The sequence below is a fragment of the Halichoerus grypus genome, chromosome 1 (assembly GCF_964656455.1).
Source record: "Halichoerus grypus chromosome 1, mHalGry1.hap1.1, whole genome shotgun sequence".
NCBI lineage: Eukaryota > Metazoa > Chordata > Mammalia > Carnivora > Phocidae > Halichoerus > Halichoerus grypus.
Window position 1 is genome coordinate 56,682,921 of NC_135712.1, and position 21,304 is coordinate 56,704,224.

The 21,304-nt window shown below is 34.2% G+C and overlaps 1 protein-coding gene across 2 annotated transcripts in view; it reads left to right on the forward strand.

The window, feature by feature from the left end:
• NECTIN3 (nectin cell adhesion molecule 3) overlaps positions 1–21,304 on the forward strand; it is a 123,004-nt gene that overhangs the window by 77,826 nt on the left and 23,874 nt on the right. For both annotated transcript variants that reach the window (XM_036088798.2, XM_078065833.1), the window contains exon 7: positions 1,037–1,118. In XM_036088798.2, coding sequence (XP_035944691.1) covers positions 1,037–1,118 — 82 coding nt within the window. The remainder of the gene's footprint in view (positions 1–1,036; positions 1,119–21,304) is intronic.

Sequence of the window (21,304 nt, forward strand, 5' to 3'; positions counted from 1 at the left end):
TGCGGTTAACTTCATTTTAGCTTCCAAGTTATCTCAGGCTTTTCTGTAATTTCAAAAACATAATTTACTAGTAGGCTAAATAATTACATCCATGTAACCATTTTATTTGTTATTTGAATTCTGTTCATTTAAAATTATTATTTCATGCCCACATTGAAAAGTTATTAGGCCACAGAGAATTTGTACTTACTTTGGCCTTTATAGATTTCATTCTTTTTATTTTTTAATATAGGTAACATTTTTGTTTGATTTAGTCATCACATGTATTGAAAATTAGTTATCTTTGAACTTCAAAAGTATGAGAATATATAAAAAAATTGTTCTCTAAAATTCAGAGCCACCAGATATACTTAATTTTATTTTTATTATAACAACAATACTTAAATACATGAAAATATAAGTTTTTAAAAAGTTTATTAGGTTATTTTGGCAAAAATAAATGTATTCCCTGAGGATGTAATGGCCTCTTTATTTCATATGACAAGATTTATAATGGTCTTTAGATTGAAAAATCTTAATTTGCATGATGGATATTCTAAGAGTAACCATGGGTTTTAAAAATTAGTTTGGAAGTATTTCCAAAAAGCAGTATAATTTTTTTTCATTATCATTTTAAGATACAGTTTTTTAAATTACTTTTATGACATGTTGCCTTCCATTGCACACGTTTGACTATCTTTAAAATGATGGTAGGCATAGTCAGATGGAAAAATGTGCAATACTGAAGTAAATTGGTTATGTACTAGGTTACTTAATAATTTTCAGAAAAATGCTTCCATTTGAGTTACTTCTTTAAATGAATCAGTTAGATTGGTTTTAAACATTAGAAGTTTAAAACCAGGTTTTTTTTTTTCCCCATCTGTGATAGGTTAATGGAAATATAAGAACTGAATTAAGTGTGTACACTAATATAAATATTAGTGTGAGGGTCTCAAAACTTAAGAGAACCTTGTTTTCCCCCTTTTTCTTTCTTTTCTTTCTTTCTTTTTTTTCTTGCTAAATGTTGCAATCACATTTATTAACATTTTTAATGCAGGATCGACCTTCCACCCACACATAAACCACCTCCCATGTATGAAGACCGATCCCCACCCTTGCCTCAAAAAGATCTGTATCAGGTATGTGTTCATGGTTATACTTAAAATAAAATGAAATAAAAAATAGTAAGCAGTGTATTTTATTTGAGTATTATCTAGTCATTATACATTAAATGTTGCATAATAACACATAATCATTTCTCTGAAACACTTAAAGGATCAAACTTTGTCGACAAATTGGTAAGAAAAGATGTGATAGCCAGTGTGGATGGAACAAAGTAACACTGTATTAAGAGTAGAGATTTTTACTAAAAGCTTATGGCCAAAGACTTACTGTTAATATAGTTTTACTGACATATAGACTCATTGTAAAATATGCATTTTTATATAAAATAAAAGAAAAATTGAATGCCTTTGGTAGGGTGTGTTTCTTTTCAGTATACTCAAGGTCTAAATTTTAGCATTCTTTATTTAGCAGCAAAAGGTTTATATTCCAGTTTAAAATTCTGGGTACGAATATTGGTCCCCATATTACATTTATGATAACTTTTAAATTTTCTTTTGGAATTAGTTTGTAATAATTCATGTGAAGGTATCGATTAAATGCTTCTATCTCATGTTCTATACCTAGATTAATATGCTCTCTTAGGGAAAGTTGAAACCATCAGAATATTTGAATACTTTTACTCTTAGCGTTAGTAGTTTCGTTTTTTTTTCCTCTCATATCCATGTAACCTTTTGGGGCTCTGACCGTATATTGGGTTTTTTTGTTTGTTTGTTTTTACCTGTGGGAATATTCTATAGTATTTTCCTCCAAAGATATGTTTCGTATCTTCAGCTCAAATAAGGCAAATTATTTGCCCACCAATTAATTTACTTTGGTGGGAAAACTCCAAGGGAATATATGTGTTAAGATGTTGTTAGCTTCTGTATCTTAGTTGACCAGATAGTCTCCTGCCTGAGAATGGGGCGGGGAGGAACATTCGTTCCCTGGCTTTCGCAGTCATTGCCAGGGGTCACCTGCTCTGTTGTCTTAACAGAAGCTGGTGTCTGAGGGGTGAGACATGCCATCTTTTCAGACCCCTTGTTTTCACAGAAAGAGTGTAGTCTCACATCTCTCTTGGCAAATAAATGAACTTGACAAGTAGTGTGGAATGTCAACAAAATATTTAGCTAGAGCTGTTGTTAACTGCTGCAGAAAGAAAGCTGTCTTCCTCCCTCCACAAAGCTAGTAATTAATCAGAGGATTTCTAGGTTTCGTTTTGGGCATTCTCTTAGAATGTTGTTGGTAATTTTCTAGGACGACCCTAACTGTGTATAATTTCATTCCTGTCTGTAAAACCAACTGACTATATAACTTACTATTTAATATCTTCAAATTAAATATTTATAAAAGCTTATGAATCGGGGAAAAATTATTTGGTTTTGATCATCATCTGTCCTTGGTTTTAGTTTAAAAAATATGATTGCTATATATGTATTTAGCTACCAAATAAACACAAAAGGAAGATTTTTCTTGGATGATTTGAGTTGACAGTGCTAGAAACTACAATTTTTAGAATCCTTAGAGTTAGGGAAGGCTTCCTGGCTTTTGGAGGTAGGAGTTATGACGCATGTGATGCAATTACTCAGTTGTTGATTAGAGTAATTTGATTTATAGTAAATTGCATACTCAAAAGCATAAACCTGGGTAGAAATAAGAGACATATGGAAAAGTAATGAAAAGTTTAGAAAGAAAATTGATGGGAGAGCACCTGCAATGAGTAACAAACATTGGACTTGGAAATCAGAGACCATTTAGTAACATTGTGACTTTTTCCTCATCTTGAAATTAAGCAGGTGAAAAATGTGATTGTTTTTCTCTTCTAGCTATAAAACTGGTTTTCTAAAATATTGCTGAGGGTTAGCTTTTTGCTGTCATTTTGCTTAAGAGAGTCAGAACTTGAGTTGGAGATGAAATAATTCCTAATTCTATAAAGCTTTTAAGAATAAGTTAGGCTAGGGGTGCCTAGGTGGCTCAGTCATTTAAGTGCCTGACTCTTGATTTAGGCTCAGGTTATGATCTTAGGGTCATGATCTCAGGATCGTGAGATCAAACCCTGCTTCAGGCTCTGCCCTGGGCTTGGAGCCTGCTTAAAATTCTCTCTCTTCCTCCCCTGCGCCCCCAACGGCGTGCATGGGCGCACTTGCGCACGCAGTCTCCCTCAAAAAAAAAAAAAAAGAATAGGCTAAAATCATTATCCATCAGTGAGATAATTTGTTATGATTCACGCATTATAATGTCATGTGTTAATTATGTGGCTGTTTGTGTTTTAATTAATGTTGTGATCTCAAAATGTAAAATACACAGAACTGTGTCTCGGTTACGAAGAAATATGTAAGTGTGTCATTACTATCTGATTAGGTTTGTGCAGTGATAGCATGTTGTAATACTAAATGCCTTTGTAATGTTCCACTTCACTAGGTAACTTGTCACCTTTAAAGTGAAGTGGTAATTCCTGCTTGAAGTCATTAGCCCTCAGCCTTCCTAGATAACTAGGTCACAAGGCCATGCTCCCAAATGCCTACATGGCTTTAAGGAACAGAGTCCCACTTGTTCTACCCATCAGTGTTCTACCCTTGGGAAGCCACAGAAGGAAGCACTTCCTCACTACCCACATTTGTCCACCTTGTATGATTATTGCTTTTTGTGGTAATGGTGCCAACACTCATCCCTGAGAAGTTTTCTTCTCAATGCAAATTAGGAGAATGAGGCCTGGTACTGTGAGGAGGCAGTTTGCTTGAATGGGAGCTATTACCATACTGCAGAGAAGATGCATGGAGGCATGCATATAAGTGTGAGGGAAATAAAAAGGAATGTCTTGCCTGAAGGCAAAGGTTAATTAAGAAATACCACCAGCTTGTCATGTATTAGGTAATAATCCTACGAAAGTTGAGTCTTCATTTAGGAAACAAATATTAACTTAATGACATTAAAGTATATTTTACCTTTTTGTTATGTTGATTAACATTATATTGGTAATCCGTAAGTATATTTTTGGAACAACAACAAAAAAATCAGAAACTACAGAAATTTATAGTCAACTGTGAAAGCCCTTTTTCATTGCTCCATCACCAAATACATAATTTCCTTCTCCAGCAATCACCACTGTTATGAATTTAAATATTCTCCCACACTTTTTTCCATGAATTTACGTTCATGTGTATATCATCCATATTTACATCTGCAAATATTTTTTTAACACAAATGTGATCATAGAATATATATTGTTCTAGAAATTGCTTTCCCACTCTTATAGACCAGTATTTTTCAGACTGGCCAATGTTGCTTGTTTAGTGGGTTTCTTTATCTCATTCAGCTTCAAATCCAGTACAAAATACTGAACACTGATATAAAATTTCTTTGTATTATAATTTTGGGCAACAATTTCCATTTTATGAATAATGCTGTATTTTAGCCTTGTATTGGGAGAGTTGTATACTTTGATGTGAAAAAATATTTCCCAAATCAACAATCATTTTCAGGAAAAATATACATAACAAATAGAGTTTGATGTCTGATATGGAAAAAATCTGGATGTAAATGTAGATCTTTTAGAATACTCTGGTTCAGTCTAAAATAGCATTTATTCTTGGAAAGTCACGGCTAGTAGATTCCATGAAGTAGATACCGTTACTTGACTTTACTGAGGATCATAGCAGGAATTTCAGTCAAGCAGTAATACTGTAGGGAGTGTGGCTCTTGAAGTTATTTGCACAATGCTGACATATTATTAAAAGCTTTCTAATCTCTTGAAATATCATGAGATTTTTTTCCTCCTTGGTAATCACATACGCAGAAGTAACCATATGTCAGTGGATTTTTGGTAACTTAAGTTTTTAGCAACCTGGAAAATGTTTTATGAACAGTATTTCAGGTGTTGGAATACACAGATAAGTTTTCAAGATTTCAAACACTTGGTTTGTATATGTAAATATGTGTATGTGTGTATTAATATTCTGTGTGATTAGATGGGATATATGCATAAAGTGCTTGTGTGCTTGAATTCCAAGCTGAAATTAGGTGCCTTTTTTGTGGAACACCATTTTTACTTAAAAGAATGACTAACAAACTGTGCCATTCAGGCTTGAATAATTTGCAGACATTTTCTCACAAATCAATGAACTGAACCTGTCACTCAAGGCAAATAACTGACAGTGTTTGTTGCCAATGAAAAAAACTTGAGGTTCCACGTAAAAATTATAATTTCTATAAAACCTGTATCTACAATCATGGGATTGACATTGGTGGGGAAATTAGTAAATATTTTTTTTATATTGAATAACGAAAAGTACCAATGTTTGGAATAATCAAGCTTGCTTCTTTTGACTCGGATATTAAAAGGATTTGCAGGGCGCCTGGGTGGTTCAGTCGTTAAGCATCTGCCTTCGGCTCAGGTCATGATCCCAGGGTCCTGGGATCGAGTCCCACATCGGGCTCCCTGCTCGGCGGGAAGCCTGCTTCTCCCTCTCCCACTCCCACTCCCCCTGCTTGTGTTCCTGTTCTCGCTGTCTCTCTCTCTGTAAAATAAATAAATAAAATCTTTAAAAAATAAATAAATAAAAAAATAAAAGGATTTGCAAAAATGTAAAAAAATAATAAAATGCCACTCTTCTCGCTAATCCTTATTTTGGAAAACATGGTTATTTTTTCATGTAAAAGATGATTTTTGTATCATATTATCCTGTTTATATGAATTAAATATTTTTAAAGTCTCTTAGTTTTAATGTTTAATATGATAAATATAGATAGCTAAGGTAGCTACTCCCCATGTAAATGAAAGTACTTTGGGTTCTCAAAATTTTAAAGTATGAAGGGATCCTGATACCCCATTTCTGTGAACCTCTGCTGTAGACCTTAAATGCTATGAAGGCAAGGATCATGTCTCCCTTGCTTAGTACTGTAGTCTCAGTGCACAACACTTTGCTTGGCACATTGTAGTTACCTTACAAAAAATTTTTGAATGCAGAAGTGAAAAAAAGAGTCAAACCCCTCTTTATATTCTTTTCAGTATGTGATCATGTTTACATTGTTTATTCTAGAATATCCCTGTCCCAGATACACAACTATGCTTCAGTATATTTAATGTCCCTATATCTAATATCAGTGTCAGGTACCAAGTATGAAAAAAAAAACAAAGGGAACCAAGAGACTGTATAGCAATATTCTAAAAGATTAACAATGTTTATATATTAGACTTCTCTGTGAATATTGTTTTATTTTATATTTTTCTGTAGTTTCTAATTTTTCTACAGTGCTTTTACTCCCCTCTGTCAGTGACCTTTTTTTTTTAAATTTTATTTTATTATGTTAATCACCATACATTACATCATTAGTTTTTGATGTAGTGTTCCATGACCTTTTAGCATAAGAAAATAGCAGTTGAAGACCTGAATTACTGGACTGGAATATTGTTATCAGTCATATTGATTATGGCAATACTTCAGCAGAATTTACTATCTGGGAAATTAAGATTTTCCCCCAAATAATTCATTATGGTTTATCACATTCTTTAGTAAATTTTTGTAAATGCTAAGTGTTGTAAAGGAAGAGTGTTTCTGCATATTTTTTTGAGTAGATAATACATACAAAACAATATAAAAAATGGGTATTTTCTAAAGTCTCCTTCCATTTCCATTCCTATTTACCCTATGCCCAGCACCTCCTACAGAAAATCACTTTAATAAATTTCTTGTTTGTCTTAATATGGTTTATTTAAGCATAGGAAGGAAACATTACACACCCATTTTATTTTTTCTTGTATAAAATGTAACTGTATGTACTGTTAAATATTTTTTTGCCGTTCCTCCTAAGATATACTGGAGATCTTTTTTTATTGCAGAGCTTTCTCATTCATATGTCTACAGAAAATTCTAATGTGCATATATTACATAGTTTATAATGTCAAAATATTTTAATAAACCAATAATGCTGCAGTGAATATTTTTATATATATGTATATTGCTTCTATGCAAGTATAATCTTCAGTATAAATTTTTAGATTTGCTCTTGCTATATCAAATAGTAAATGTGTTTATACTTTTGATAGATCCTGTCAAATTGTCCTCTATGAATATTGTACTATTTTGCACTCCTATGAGTCATGCTTAAAAGTGCCTATTTCTCCACATCCTTACTAACAGTATATGTATTCCACTTGATTATTGGTAATCTGATAGGTAAAAAATTATGTGTGTGTGTATAAAATTATAATTTTGCAATCTAATAGGCCATTTTTTCCTGCAAGCTCTCATTCTTGTCTGTGCTTATTTATTGGACAAAATTATGACCATTTAAACATTTAATAAGTAGATAATGAAACTTTTTTCTTTTAATTCCAGTGTGAGTAGTATATACATTGCTTCTTGATATCCAAATTTGTGGTACAGAACGTTTAGTAAGATGAATCTTATATTTCCATTGACATATTATAAAATAAGATAAAAAATGAAGTGCTGTTATGATTGGGCTCAAATCTTATCGAACTATGTGGCTTTAGAAACATGAGGGTCCTACTCATTAGCAAGTTCTAGAGTTGGAGATATGTCCTCCAGGTATCTTAATTGTTACCAATCATGCCATATTTCATTCTTGAACCTGTCCACCGACTACTACTATATAGTTTTATACATTTGCATTATTTCCTTTCAAAACTCATCTTTTGGACACATCACTGCCATTTTCCAATAATATTTTTTTTAGATAAGCTGCTTTTGTTAATTATCATCAGCGGTCTGGTTTTCTCCCGGATCTGAATATTTTAACATCTATCCAGATACTACCAGTAGTTATAGGCTTTGGGGTCAGGGAGAAAGGAGGGAGAAAGATGACAGAAGAATTAATATTTTTCATCCAAATTAGAGAAAACTATGCGACTGAGTGGATTATTTTCAAGTAAATGAATACTGAGTATTTCTAGCATGGTTTTGCCCTCGAGTGGCAAAAAAAGTTTACATCTTGCATATTGCCTCCAATTAATAGGTAGTGGCAATTATTGAGACAGGATGTCAAAGACTTATTAGGGCCTTGTTCTGGTCTGTGGGGGGTGGGGGAAGTTTTGTGATCAATAAAGCTTGGATGAAATGATGATTTAGAAACTTAATATTGAAATAATATATTCAAAGGAAATATAGATGCAACATTTGAAGTATAAAGGATCGATATCTTTACTAAAAATTGGTATATAACAGATGGCATATATTTAAAGTGTGAGTTTGATACACAAACACAATACACAGATATATACATGAACATATATACACACTGGGAAAACATCGCCACAATCAAGAAAATGCATATATCCATCATCTTCAGAAGTTTCTTGATGCCCCTTTGTAATCTTCCCCTCTCCTCATTTCCCTGCTCCCTTTCTACATCCCCAGGGACCCAACCACTGGATTTACTTTCAGTCTCTATATTAACTTACATGTTCTTGAATTTTATATAATAGAATCATATAATATGTTCTTTTTTTTTTTTTTGGTGTCACTTCTTTCAGTCCATATAATTGTTTTGATTTTTGATTCCTTCATGTGGTGTTGGTCAGTGGTTTATTCCTTTTAGATAGGTATACCATGTAGATATACTACATTTTATTTACATTTACCTATTGATGGACATTTGCACTGTTTCCATTTTTCGACTATTATAAGCAATGCTGCTGTGAACATTTGTGTATAAGTTTTTGTGTAAATATATGTTTTCATTTCTCTTGGGTAAACATCTAGGTTTGGATAGATGGATCATATGATAAATGCAACTTAAAAGGTGTAACTTTTTAAGAAAATGCCAAATTGTCATCCTAAGCAGTTTTACCATGTATGTTCCCACCAGCAATGTACACGTTGCTCTGTACCCTTACCACCATTTGTTACGATCAGACTTTTAAAATTTCAGATGTTCTAATAGGTGTGTGGTTGGTACTTCATTGTGATTTTAATTTTATTTTTTCCCTAGTTACTCATATGTGGAACATTTTTTTTTACTTGCTGATCTGTCATCCATTTAACTTCTTTGGTGAAGTGTCTATTCAAATATTTGCTCATTTTTTATTGGATTGTTTTCTTATTGGTGAATATTGAAAGTTCTTTGTTATGGATTGCATATTTGTGTCCCCCCAAAATCCATATGTTGAAATCACACTTAACCCCCAGTGTGATGATATTTGGAGGTGGGGCCTTTGGGAGGTTTTAGGTAATGAGGGTGGAGCCCTCAGGATAGGATTAGTGCCCTCATAAGAAGAAACAGGGGAGAACTTATTTCTTTCTCTGCTCCCTGCTATGTGAGGATCAAAGAAAGTAGCCATCTGCAAACCAGGAAGAGGGCCTCCACCAAGAACCAAAATCTTAGACAGCCTCTGGCACTGTGTGAAACAAATGTTCTTTAAACCACTTAGTACATGGTAATTTGTTATAGCAGCCCAAGTGGAAGAAGACATTTTGGATACCAGTCTTTTGTCAGATAGGTGGTTTGAAAATATTTTCTACCATTCTCTGGCTTGTCATTCTCTTAACTGATTTTTTGAAGAGCAGAAGTTCTTAATTTTGGTGCAGTCAGTATATAATGACAGTGATACCGTGCTTTCTCTGTGCAGTGGGCTGGGGGAGGTAATACCTGTTTTTGCTAATTGCTATTAAGACAGTTAAAATATTTTTATGATACATTATTTTCTTTATTTTTCCTGTATAAACTTCATTATCAACTAGGAAATTTATTTAATTTAAAGACAGTAGTTTTCCTTGGTCACTAGTGTTCCTTCAGCATCTAGTATCTTCAGGATCCATACATAGTATGAGTAATTCTCGCCTCATCTGAGAAAATGGAAATTGGGAAAACTTGGCTCCTCTAATAGTGTTTCGTGGCCCGTAGCACCTAAGTGGCCACTATCTTTATATGTGTTCTGTTCATCTCTGTATTAAACAGTAATGATCACAGAGGAGATGCTTGATAAAAATTTTAAAATAGGACATAAGTAAGTGGTCCATGAAGGAAAAATGTTTTAGAGTCATGTTGTTAACTTATTTTTAGTAGAATCAAATGGAATCTAACATTATTATAATTAAGAAGGTTGAAGTTGAGTAATTTTGACTTGCTGTAAATTGTAAAAATACTCTAAGAAAATTTATTTTAGAGTTACTGTATACATATAAACCACCACTGATCTGGGAAACCTGGAGTGATGATTTCTAAGTGATAAAGATTGAGTTTAATTGCATTTCAGTATTTTTAATGGTATTACCAGCATCAGTGCATTGATTATGTGACTTTTTTCAAAGAAGTTGAAAACTTCTGACCTCCATTCCCATTGCAGTCTGTTTCTGATTTGTAGCCGAACTGCCTTGAGTGAGTTAGGACTGTATTAAGAAAGGAAAAACAAAAACAAAAACAAAACCCCAAAAACTGAAGTATGCAGTAGTACCCTCAGAACTATTTCTCCTACTGATTGAATTATTTAATGCAGTTTAAATGACCAAAAAGAACTGGCTTCCTTCTAGTCACCAATACTGAATACCAAAAAAATAAATAAATAAAAAGATGATTAAAATAAAAGAATTAAAATGTTGGCCTTTTAAGATATTCTGAGCAATCCAGAGAGGAGAACGTCTAATTCACACCCTTTCATAAAACTTTATAGTATAATTCCACTTAGCTCTTTGTTATAAACATATCTTCTTTCTTTCAAATCCTTAGCACTGAGTTTTAAGAATGAATTCATTATAAAAATTGCATACTCACTATTCTTAAATATGTATATTTTGTGGTTCTCCCATTTTTCTACTTTCTGCTCTTTCGAATCTAAAACCATGACTACTTTTGCCTTTGTAACCTTTCTTGAGATTAATAAACTGCTCTGTACAGAGGCTACTCAATAATTGTTGAGTTGCAGTGATAATAAAATTGTTTATGAAATCAGAATTTCCCAAGCTAGCTGAGGATAATTCCAGGAATTTGAGGGGAACAGGGAAGATATCAGAATTTATATGGTGTTACCTCATCCTTCTGCCTGTGTAATACCTAGAAAATTTATATTAAACAGTTAGGAATTTTATAGTCAGTCTATCATTGTTTTTGAGCAAGATATGTAACAAGATCTCAATCTGTAATATCATTTCCAAAGAATTATCACTATTAATTCATAATAACTGGAAATGAATCTCGACTTTTTAATGTTACCCAAAATATTTTTAAAGTACCTCATAAACCATGTTAAAGTCTGAAGCATTAACTCAGATGTAATGCTAAACTTTGGGGAAACAAACTTTTAATGGCTCAATGCTACTTGCAACCCAGGTAGAAAGGTATTATCCTAACCATTAATTTACTTAAATTGTGTTTTTTTCCTTGGTTTATGAAGAATTAAATTTAGACTATTCATACTTGAGATACAATCAGAACATGAAATCTTGAGTGGTTTATTTGAGACCTGTGTTAAATTCATACTGCCATCAGGGAACTATAAGTCTTAATTAGGGGTGACTCTTGATTGACTCATGAGTAAGTAAAAGTAAAAGAACTATTGAAATTAAATGCATTAAGCTGAGTACAGTGAAATTTCCTCCCAAATTTTAGAGGACCTAATAGTTGTCTTTATATAAAAGGTCATGATTTCCTTTATTGGAAGTGATTCCTTTTTTTTTTTTTTTTAAGATTTTATTTATTTATGAAAGAGAGCACACGAGTAGGGGGAGAGGGGTGGAGGGAGAGGGAAACAGACTCCCCACTGAGCAGGGAGCTCCAGGTGGGACTCGATCCCAAGACCCTGGGATCATGACCTGAGCCAAAGGCAGATGCTTGACCAACTGAGCCACCCAGGCACCCTGGAAGTGATTCCTCTTTAGGTAGAGAAGTTTGGACAGAGAACTGAATTATTTTAAATGTTCAGAACAAAGCAACTAAATTGTTTTCAGAGAATAGACTTTTTCATTATTTGTGAATTAAATTTTACATGGACATTATCAATCTAATTTTACTTTGAATTTGGCTACTTAGTCTTGATTTTAGTCCTGGCCAATTGTTGTTTGTTTGGTTTTTGTTTTTTTGTTTGTTTGTTTTTTTCCTTGAAGTTTTATTGACAAGTTACAAGAAATGGGTAAAGGCTCCGTATGGACTTTTGAGAGAATAATGTAAATAATATATTACCTAAGTTAAATGTTATCCCTATGTCTAAACTTACAGTGTTCATTCATTCATTCAGTGAATTATAGTAAGCATTGCTGAGTGACTTTTACCCCCTTTTTTTTAGACTCTTCCTTTAGAGTAGATTCAATTATGGAGTCCATGGTTAAATCAAGCTGACTTAAATGGAGAGTCGTTTTAGGCAGCTGCCTTCATATTGTGAAATGTGCAATGCCAGTGGGGTCTTGATGCCCACCCCAGGGCTTGATTTCCCAGCAGAGAATAGTAATAGAGATTAATAATAGAAAATAGAGATTAGTAATAGAAAATTAATAGACATAATAGAAAATTGACATGAAAATACTCTGAGGAGACTCTCTCAGGCTCTTGATTATTACCAAAACTCTCCTAGGTATTGGCATAGCAATCTTTTATCCCAGCATTTCCAGGAAGGTCTTGATTTCACATATTTGTGCCCTAATGTTAGTTATGTACATAAGTGCACCTACCCCAATTTTGAGACTTCTGTTTGAGAGATCTCCCTAGTACATCTGACTTCTGTCATTCCCATGCCTTTACCCCAGTTCTTTAATAGCCTCCTTCTCCATCTCTGATTGTTAAACTTCAAAGTGCTTTCTTCCCATAGTCAAAATGGCTCTTAACATCTCAGCCTCCTCTAAAAAATCTTCCTAAGCTGATAAGAAGAATATTTAATTTAGAATAAAATGTACCAGTGTGAACTATGGTAGAAATACTTGTATTGTGATAGTCACTTTCCAAAGTGTAATTGGAGACAGTAATCTTATTTGGAGAACTCTAAGAAATGGAGCGTAACCTAGGGTTCTAATTTTGTGATTTGCTATAAATTATATCATTTATTTAATATTTTTATTGTTTCATAAAATGGTGGAGTAACTACGGAGCAAGAATTCCTGTCCCCTCAAAGGTCCTAGTAGCTGGACTAAGAATCAAATTGACATGAAACAGATTAACAGGAGAAAATAAAATTTAATAGTGTATGTACAGGGAATCCCCACAAACATGGAAGTTCCAAAGATAGACAAAATGAGGTTTATGTCATTCTAGACTAAGGAGAAAGGGAGTAGGGGTCTGCGACTTAAAGGGAAGCAGTGCAGTTTACAGGAAGATGAAAAAGAGTTAATGTTTGGAAAAAAATATTTGTCCTGACATAAAAATGGATTACTCAGATAAAATTTATCTCTGGTAATAACCCTTATTCTAGAAAGACTGTACAATTTATATTCTCCTGTATAGTTAAGGGAGGGTCAGACTTTTCTCTTGAGGCCCCAGGGTGTTGATAGCCTTCACTTCAAAATAATCCACATGCCAAAATGGCCCATCTCAGGGCAGTCTACCCTCAGCCCCTACACTAGAAAACAGCATGATATTTTTGGGAAAAACCAGAACCTGGGTAATTAGTCACTTCATTTAAAACCAGTTCATTTCATGACAGATTTACCGAATGCATACTTTTTTTTTTTTTTAAGATTCATTTATTTTAGAGGAAGAACACACACGGGGTGGGGGAGGGGCAAAGGGAGAGAGAGAGAATCTTGAGCAGACTCCCCACTGAGTGTGGAGCCCGATGCAGGGCTTGATGTGGGGCTAAATCTCACGATCCTGAGATCATGGCCTGAGCTGAAATCAAGTCAGACGTTCAGCCAACTGAGCCACCTAAGTACCCCCCTGAACACTAATTTACTTTTGATTGTTTTTGAATCTATTCAGATATCTTAGATAAAATTAGAATGAACATTTGCATTAGAATAAAAATTTGTTTGAAACCTCTTGAATTTGAAGAAAGCATGTTTGAATGAACCAATTTAAATGTTTCTGAAGTTCATTGGTTTAAAAAAAAACTAATAAAACACAGGCCCTGATTTTTTTAAAAAATGCTCCAGTTAGAATATCAGTTAGAAATACTAAATTAAATTCGAGATGCTTGTTGTTTTAGTAGTCTTTAAAATGCCAAAAATTAAGACATTTTAAAAAATCTAATAGATGGAAAAACATCCAGAAGGGTTTGTTTTGGGTAGTTAAGACCACAATTTATCCTTGGGTGAGTTACCCTTAGTCATTTGACCTAGAGCCACTAAATTATTCTCTTTTCTTATATGAGTATGGGAATCTTCCACCCAGTCTGTCTTGGCAACTTGTCAGATAACTTTCCATAGTTACAAGCTACCATAGTGCAAATTTCCTGTTCCTGGGCCTCATAGTAAATAGGATTACCACTTTCTTTCCCCAGAGCCATGTTTTCACCACTGGTTTGGTTAAGTTTGGTTGTGGCATGATTCCAAATTCCAAATTTATTTTGTTGATTCTTTGGCACATATTTTCAACCAAGATGTTTGTTCCCTCAGTTTTATGTACAGTAATCTCCCTTTGCTTGCTTTACTAATATTTGCTTAATTAGAAATATGTGCAGGGCAAGCAATTAGCCTGTTGTTGACTCCATGTTTTTGTTTTTTAAATATATTGCTTGCTGTTTGAGAATCAGATTCTAAGAAGAAATAAGCCTCAAAGTAGCATGTGTTTCCTTGGACATGTGAATTAAATGTTTAATCTTGTATTTCAGAGTAAACAGCATTTTATTATTGGGGAATTAATAAGACGTTGTTGGGAGGGATGGGGAACTTATCTGGAGTGGCACTTTAGTTTGAATCTTTGATGCCTTACAAGTATTTTTTTAAAAATCATTGAGGCCTATTAAAATCATTTCCGTATTTAGACACCTCCCATTCCATATCTTTGTGTGCTGATTACTAGCAAATGCATGTGTAACACAGGATCATTCCTTATGATGAATTCTTTAGGTCTATTTCTTGTTTTTTGAGACCCAGCTTGAGTTTGTTCAGGAGGAAAAATTTTCTTTACCCTTCAAGGTTCTTGTAACTGGACTAAGAATTAAATTGACTTGAGATCAATTAGGAGAAAATCAGGAGAAAATCAAATTTAATTTTGTATGTACCAGGAATCCATGCAAATATGAAATTACAAGGACAGGTAACATGAGGTATACTTGTCATTTTCAGCTAAGGAGAAGTGGGAGGGGTCTGGGACTTCAAAGGGAAGGAAAGCAATTCACAGGAAGATGAAAAAGAGTAAATGCTTGGTAAACAAATATTTGTTGGGCCACTTAGAAACAATGGGACATAGAGGACTTTGATCAAAGAGGCCTTGCTAAGTTCCTCCCTATCTGCCATATCTATGGTGATAGCTATCTTCCTATCTAAATTCTTTTAGGCACCTGGGTGGCTCAGATGGTTAAGCATCTGCCTTCGGCTCCGAGGTCCTGGGATCAGCCCCACTTCTGGCTCCTGGCTCAGCGGGGAGCCTGCTTCTCCCTCTGCTTCTCCCTCTGCCTCTCCCCCTGCTCGTGCTCTCTCTCTCTCTCTCTCTCCCCCTGTATCTCTGTGTCTTGAATGAATAAATAAAATCTTTTAAAAAAAATAAAAAATAAATTCTTTTAGGCAGCTGGAGGGGACTGGGAAGGCAAAGTTTTCTTCCTGAGTCTTTTGGGCCTTGATTGTTTTCAGTTCAAAATAATCTGCATGCCAAAGTGGCACATTTTGGGGCAGCCTGTCCTTGGCCCCAAGTTCATTTAGCATTTCTATGATTACATAGTTGCTTTTCTGTTTTTTGTTTGTTTTTTTTTTTCCACAGAGCTAAACTCCATGATTATTTCCTGTTCAATTGATTTTGAGAGTGTAATTTTTCTTTGTAGTTTTAGACAACAGAACTAGGATCAGAAGGTGATAGGAAGATAGATTTGAATACTTACTCTAAAGAAGACCTTTCCAATAATTAGGTCTATCTGATGATGGGGCTGATACTCAAGAAGTCCTATATATTTCCTAACTGGCCTTGTTTAAAGGACTCAGCTGTTGTCTTTTGTTGTATGTTATAGGAGGCATTTCTGCATTGGGAATCAAGTTTAATTTTAAGCCCCTCCTAGTCCTTTTCTCTTGATTCTTTTTTCCCCTAAGAAAATAATATAGGTGGTAGATTAAAAAGTAACATTGGAGTTACTTGGGACCCATCTTCTATATAGATATCTTAATGTGATTCTGAGTGTATATATAAAATATATATGTATAGTTAACATTTTATATATATATATATATATATATATATATAGTTAATGAGTTACTAAAAGCACATACATTAGAGGTAACCAACTCTATTCTGTACATGTTTTCATTGAGTTTAATTTCAAGGTCTTTTGGCATTTCCAGATATTACTGAGTCTTTATGAAAAGCAGTTTGATGTAAGCAAAAATTACTTTAAAATATTTTTTTGCCCCAAGAAGAAAAAGGTTTTCTTCTGTAAATGCAAATTATACATTGTTTTATGGTTGGTTTACAATTATAACTGACCGCTCACATAGATATAAAGCTTTGAATATCTTTATAGCAGCTTTAACTACAATGAAAATTAGATGAGATATAAAACTTGCTAACTGCAGAATATTTCATACACATAAATAACTTTAGAAGAATGAGAATTGTTAAAGGTCTTTAAAAGGAAATACTTAGCTTTATAATGATTCCTACTTTAAATTCATTGGCACTTACAAAAGGTAATAATCTCAATTTCAGCTTTTTGGCGGGCACTAATTATTTAGGCTATCAATCCTGTTTATTAAAAGAGATGCCATGTAAATGTATTTGTTTGAAACATTTTAAATGCCTCATTACTGATGTATATGTTCCCATGGAAACCACAAATATCCCTTTAGAAAAATGATGTAAAATAGCAGCTTTACTTTTAAGTAGAACCTGAGAAATTGCAGGCTCTATTCAAGGAAAGGTAGCTGCAAAGTTGAAAATGTTACTGTGATTCTATACCGCTGAGCTAGGAGCTGCATGTAAAACTGTGTAACCATACGTCAGGTGCACACACATACACCAAACAGGTTAATTGTACGAGAACAGAAAAACGTGGCATGTAAAAGAATAATAAGTGATAAATTAGACCTCATTAAAGTTAAAAAATGTTTGCTCTTCTAAAGATACAAGACAAAGAGAAACCACAGGTTGGGGAAAAAATACTTGTAACACATAGATCAGACAAAGGAATTGTATCCAGAATAAATAAATAAGTTTTACAATTCAGTAATAGGAAGACAACAACTCAATTTAAAAAAATGGACAGAAGAGTTATACAGACTTTTCATCAAAGAAGATATGTTGATGGCCAATTAACACAGGAAAAGAAGCTTGACATCATTAGTACTCAGAGAAATACAGATTAAACCACAGTGAAATGTCACTACCCTCCCATTAGATTGGCTAAAGTTAAAAAGACTGTACTAAATGTTGACATAATTAGTAATAATTCCTACTTATAAGTCTACTTTTGTATTTAATTATATAAAAGCAATTTATACTTAAATTATTTTCCATTTTTGCTCTTCTAGTTAATTTTCATTATTTTCTGTTCTTATAGTACTATTTAACTATATTAGGAGTCCAAACACCAAAAACTGTCTCAGAGAATATTCCCTCATCCACATCCCCATTAAAATTCTTATAAAAAGGATTTATAATGAATATGTGGTATGGTTCTTGGCTCTACAAGAAGTGACTCGTTTATATTTTTATTTTAAAGTCCTCTGTAACTGAGTAATCCTGTGCTTGATGGTAGTTTTTTTTTTCCCCCATAATGAGCTGCCTATGATCTACATGGTACTTACTTTAAAACAAACAAACAAACAAACAAAAAACGGGGAATGTGACATTATGGGTCAGCTAAGTTGCCAAGGAAGAGAGTTGTCCGGGCGGCATAAGGCAAATGTGAGTTGTTGCCCTGGAGCTGAAAATGTCATTTGAGGTTTTGTAGCCTGGACTCCCACCCAAGACAAAATTTCCTTTAACAATATCTAAGAAGATAGTCATCCAGCCTCAACTTAAAACACCTGCATTAGCAATTTCACTACCTCACAAGGTACTAGATTTCATTTTTGATAGCTAAAATTGCTAGAAAATTAGAAACCTAGGCTCTTTTCAACTTAATTAGTCCTGATTCTGATTTCTATAATTCTTAAAATTCCTTTCAGCATTTAAAGCTGCGATTAAGAACATATTTCTTTTAATCCAGATGCTTTTCATACATAATCTCAAATGTTTACAACAACCCTTCCAGGAATTGTTTTATAGCTTTTCCAATATTTCAAGCTCTCTGACTTGCTCCCACTATTTTCCACAACCAACTGGAGTGTGTCCCAGTATCTTTCACTATTTCTTTTAGGATATAGTTTATCTTTCCTCACTGGTCTCTCTCCTCTGAGAAAATTCTAGTTTAATATTTCTCATGAAATATATTCTCTGGAACAAAATGCAATATTCCAGGATGGCAAGTATCAAGTGAATTTAGATTATAATCTCTGTCTTACCCCCTACATCAGTTAAAATGGTTTGCTTCCATTCGTGTGTGTGTGAGTGTGTTTTATTAATCCAGACATCTTTCTTGCAGTTATATTGATTTTCTTAACTCAATTATTTTTCTGTTAAGTTTAACCTTTATTTTATTTATTTATTTTTTTAAAGATTTTGTTTATTTATTTGATCCAGAGAGAGAGAGCACAAGCAGGTGGAGCGGCAGGCAGAGGGAGAGGGAGAAGCAGGCTCCCTGCTGAGCAGAGAGCCTGATGCGGGGCTCGAGCCCAGGACCCCGGGATCATGACCTGAGCCAAAGGCAGATGCTTAACCGACTGAGCCACCCAGGCATCCCTAACCTTTATTTTAGATCAAAATTCCAAACTGCCACAAATATTTTACCTAATACAGTCAAAATTCAGAAATTTTGATTCTTTAATATCCTGAACTGGTGTGAGAAGTAGGTAGCCAAAGTGATATGACTCAAATAAAAGGAGATGACCTTGTTGGATTATCAAAATCCGTTATTGTAACATTCATGCCTCCATATCTGAAGACAATCTCCTGCTCTTTTCCTTATGGGTCACATCAATCTTTTTTATGTGATTTTTTTTTTTACCTTATATAGTTTATACTGTGTAGATTTTTCAGATAGTGGGCACATATTTTCTGATTTAAATTTTTTTTTCTAAGACATTGGAACTCATAGAAAAACATTAGATTGGGACATAGGGAGGAGCAACTGTTGAGACAGAGCTGGAGAAAGAATGAACGTATATCTCTTGTAATCTTGAAAGTAAGAATGCCTGAGGGTGTGGAGTAAAAATGGGGTGGGGAGAACTGTAAAATGTGTATGGATTCTATATTGGCATCAGTATCCACTGTCACTCTTGGCTTACAGAAAAGAGCCACCACAGGACTCTTCAAGGATGCCAGAGCTCCCCTCATGAATGCATTTATGCGGAAGTTGGTTAAGAAATGTTCTCAGGATGCTCCTGGAGGGTACAGTTGAGGGGTGGTTAAAACAGGCCTTATGTGATAAATCAACTTTAATATCTGGTCTCCTTAAGCCCGTAGATACTTTCCTCTTTTGTATCCCAAGGAAATTTAGAATTTCACCTTCATTTAGTGTAGTCCACCTTTGGGCCTAGATTTCAGTCATCTAACTGAACTCTTAGAGCTACTAGTAGCCACTCAAATTAATATATTGAATCAAGAATCTTGACATAGTACATCTGTATGAACAAGTTTTGTTTGATTCATTATATTCCATCCACCTGATCTAAAACCCTTAAGATCTATTTCCATGTAGGTTTCTCAGGATTTTGTCTCTATAAACTGTCAAAATCTTGCAATTTGGGGGAGGGGGCACACTTTGCAGTTTACCCTAGGGTAAATTGATGTAGAATATTAAATAATTACTTTAATAAAAAGTAATATCTCTCTGCCATATGCAGCTTAAAGAAAACTTAGTAGGCACTTAGAGTAGTCTGCCTAGAAATCTCCTTACGTAAATATACCACTTCATTATATATATAATTTTTGCCATATCATCACAGGCAACAATGCTGCTGAACTTTATCCCACTATATGGTAGGATTACCTTTCCTTCAGCTTCGATAGGGTTTTCCTAACCTTCCTTTAAATGTGTACCAAAGCCACCTTGAAGGCTGTCAAGCTTTGTCATTAGCTCTCTCTTCAGAGCCCTTCCAATGGTTGCATGGAGCTTGGGCCTAAAGCCACTGCCATGTTTTAGGGTGTGTTAAAGTAGCACCCTACTTCCAAGTACTAAAATCTGTTGGTTTCCTATTGCTGCATAACAAATCTTCCAAACTTAATAGCTTACATGAACAGCAACCATTTATTACTAGCATGTTCTATGATCTGATTCTAGTGGTGGTTCTTGCTCAGGGTTTCTCAAAATTTCACTCAGATGGTGGCTGGAACTGCAGACATCTGAATGCTCATTCACTTGTCTGGTTCATGGGTTGGAAAGACTCAAACAGCTGGGGGCTGGAACTGTTTGCAGTCCTGTCTCAGGAAGATCTCTCTCTCTCTCTCCCTCTTTATCTTCCCTGCACGGGCCCTCCAGCATGGCAAATTCAGGGCAGCAAGTTTTCTTACGTAGCAGCTCAAGATTCAAAGATACAAGGCAAGACGGTGACACAGATTCCACCTCTTATTGGGGTGTCACTATATTCTGGAAAAGCATATGTGGTTGGAAATAATGTTGCAGCTATTTTTGGAAAATAAAATTTGCTTTCTCTATGTGTTTTCTTGTATCCAGAGCCTTTTGAAGCATGTAAGTATAAAACTAAGAGTGAAGTAGATATCAGTATAAGAAAGTAAGTCTTTGCAAGACTTATCACTTTATAATCTATTTGACATTATATTTGCATTGTATTTGCCATACATTATTGGGTGGTCACAACATTTCCCAATGCAAGACTAAAGGCAAAGATTTTAATGCTGATGAAATGGAATTAAGTAGGGAAAGATGTTTGAGTGGAAATTCATTTTATAGGTGGTTATTTGATTAATGAATACTTTCATGTCACAGTGACTTTTTCAAATCCTTTGTGCAGTCATGATCAGTTACTTGGATAAATAATATTTTGAAAAAGAGTGTTGCTTCTTTTTCACATATGGGTAGAAGGGATCTATAAAGTAAATGGACAATTCAAAATCAGGAAAAGATTGCCCAATGGAA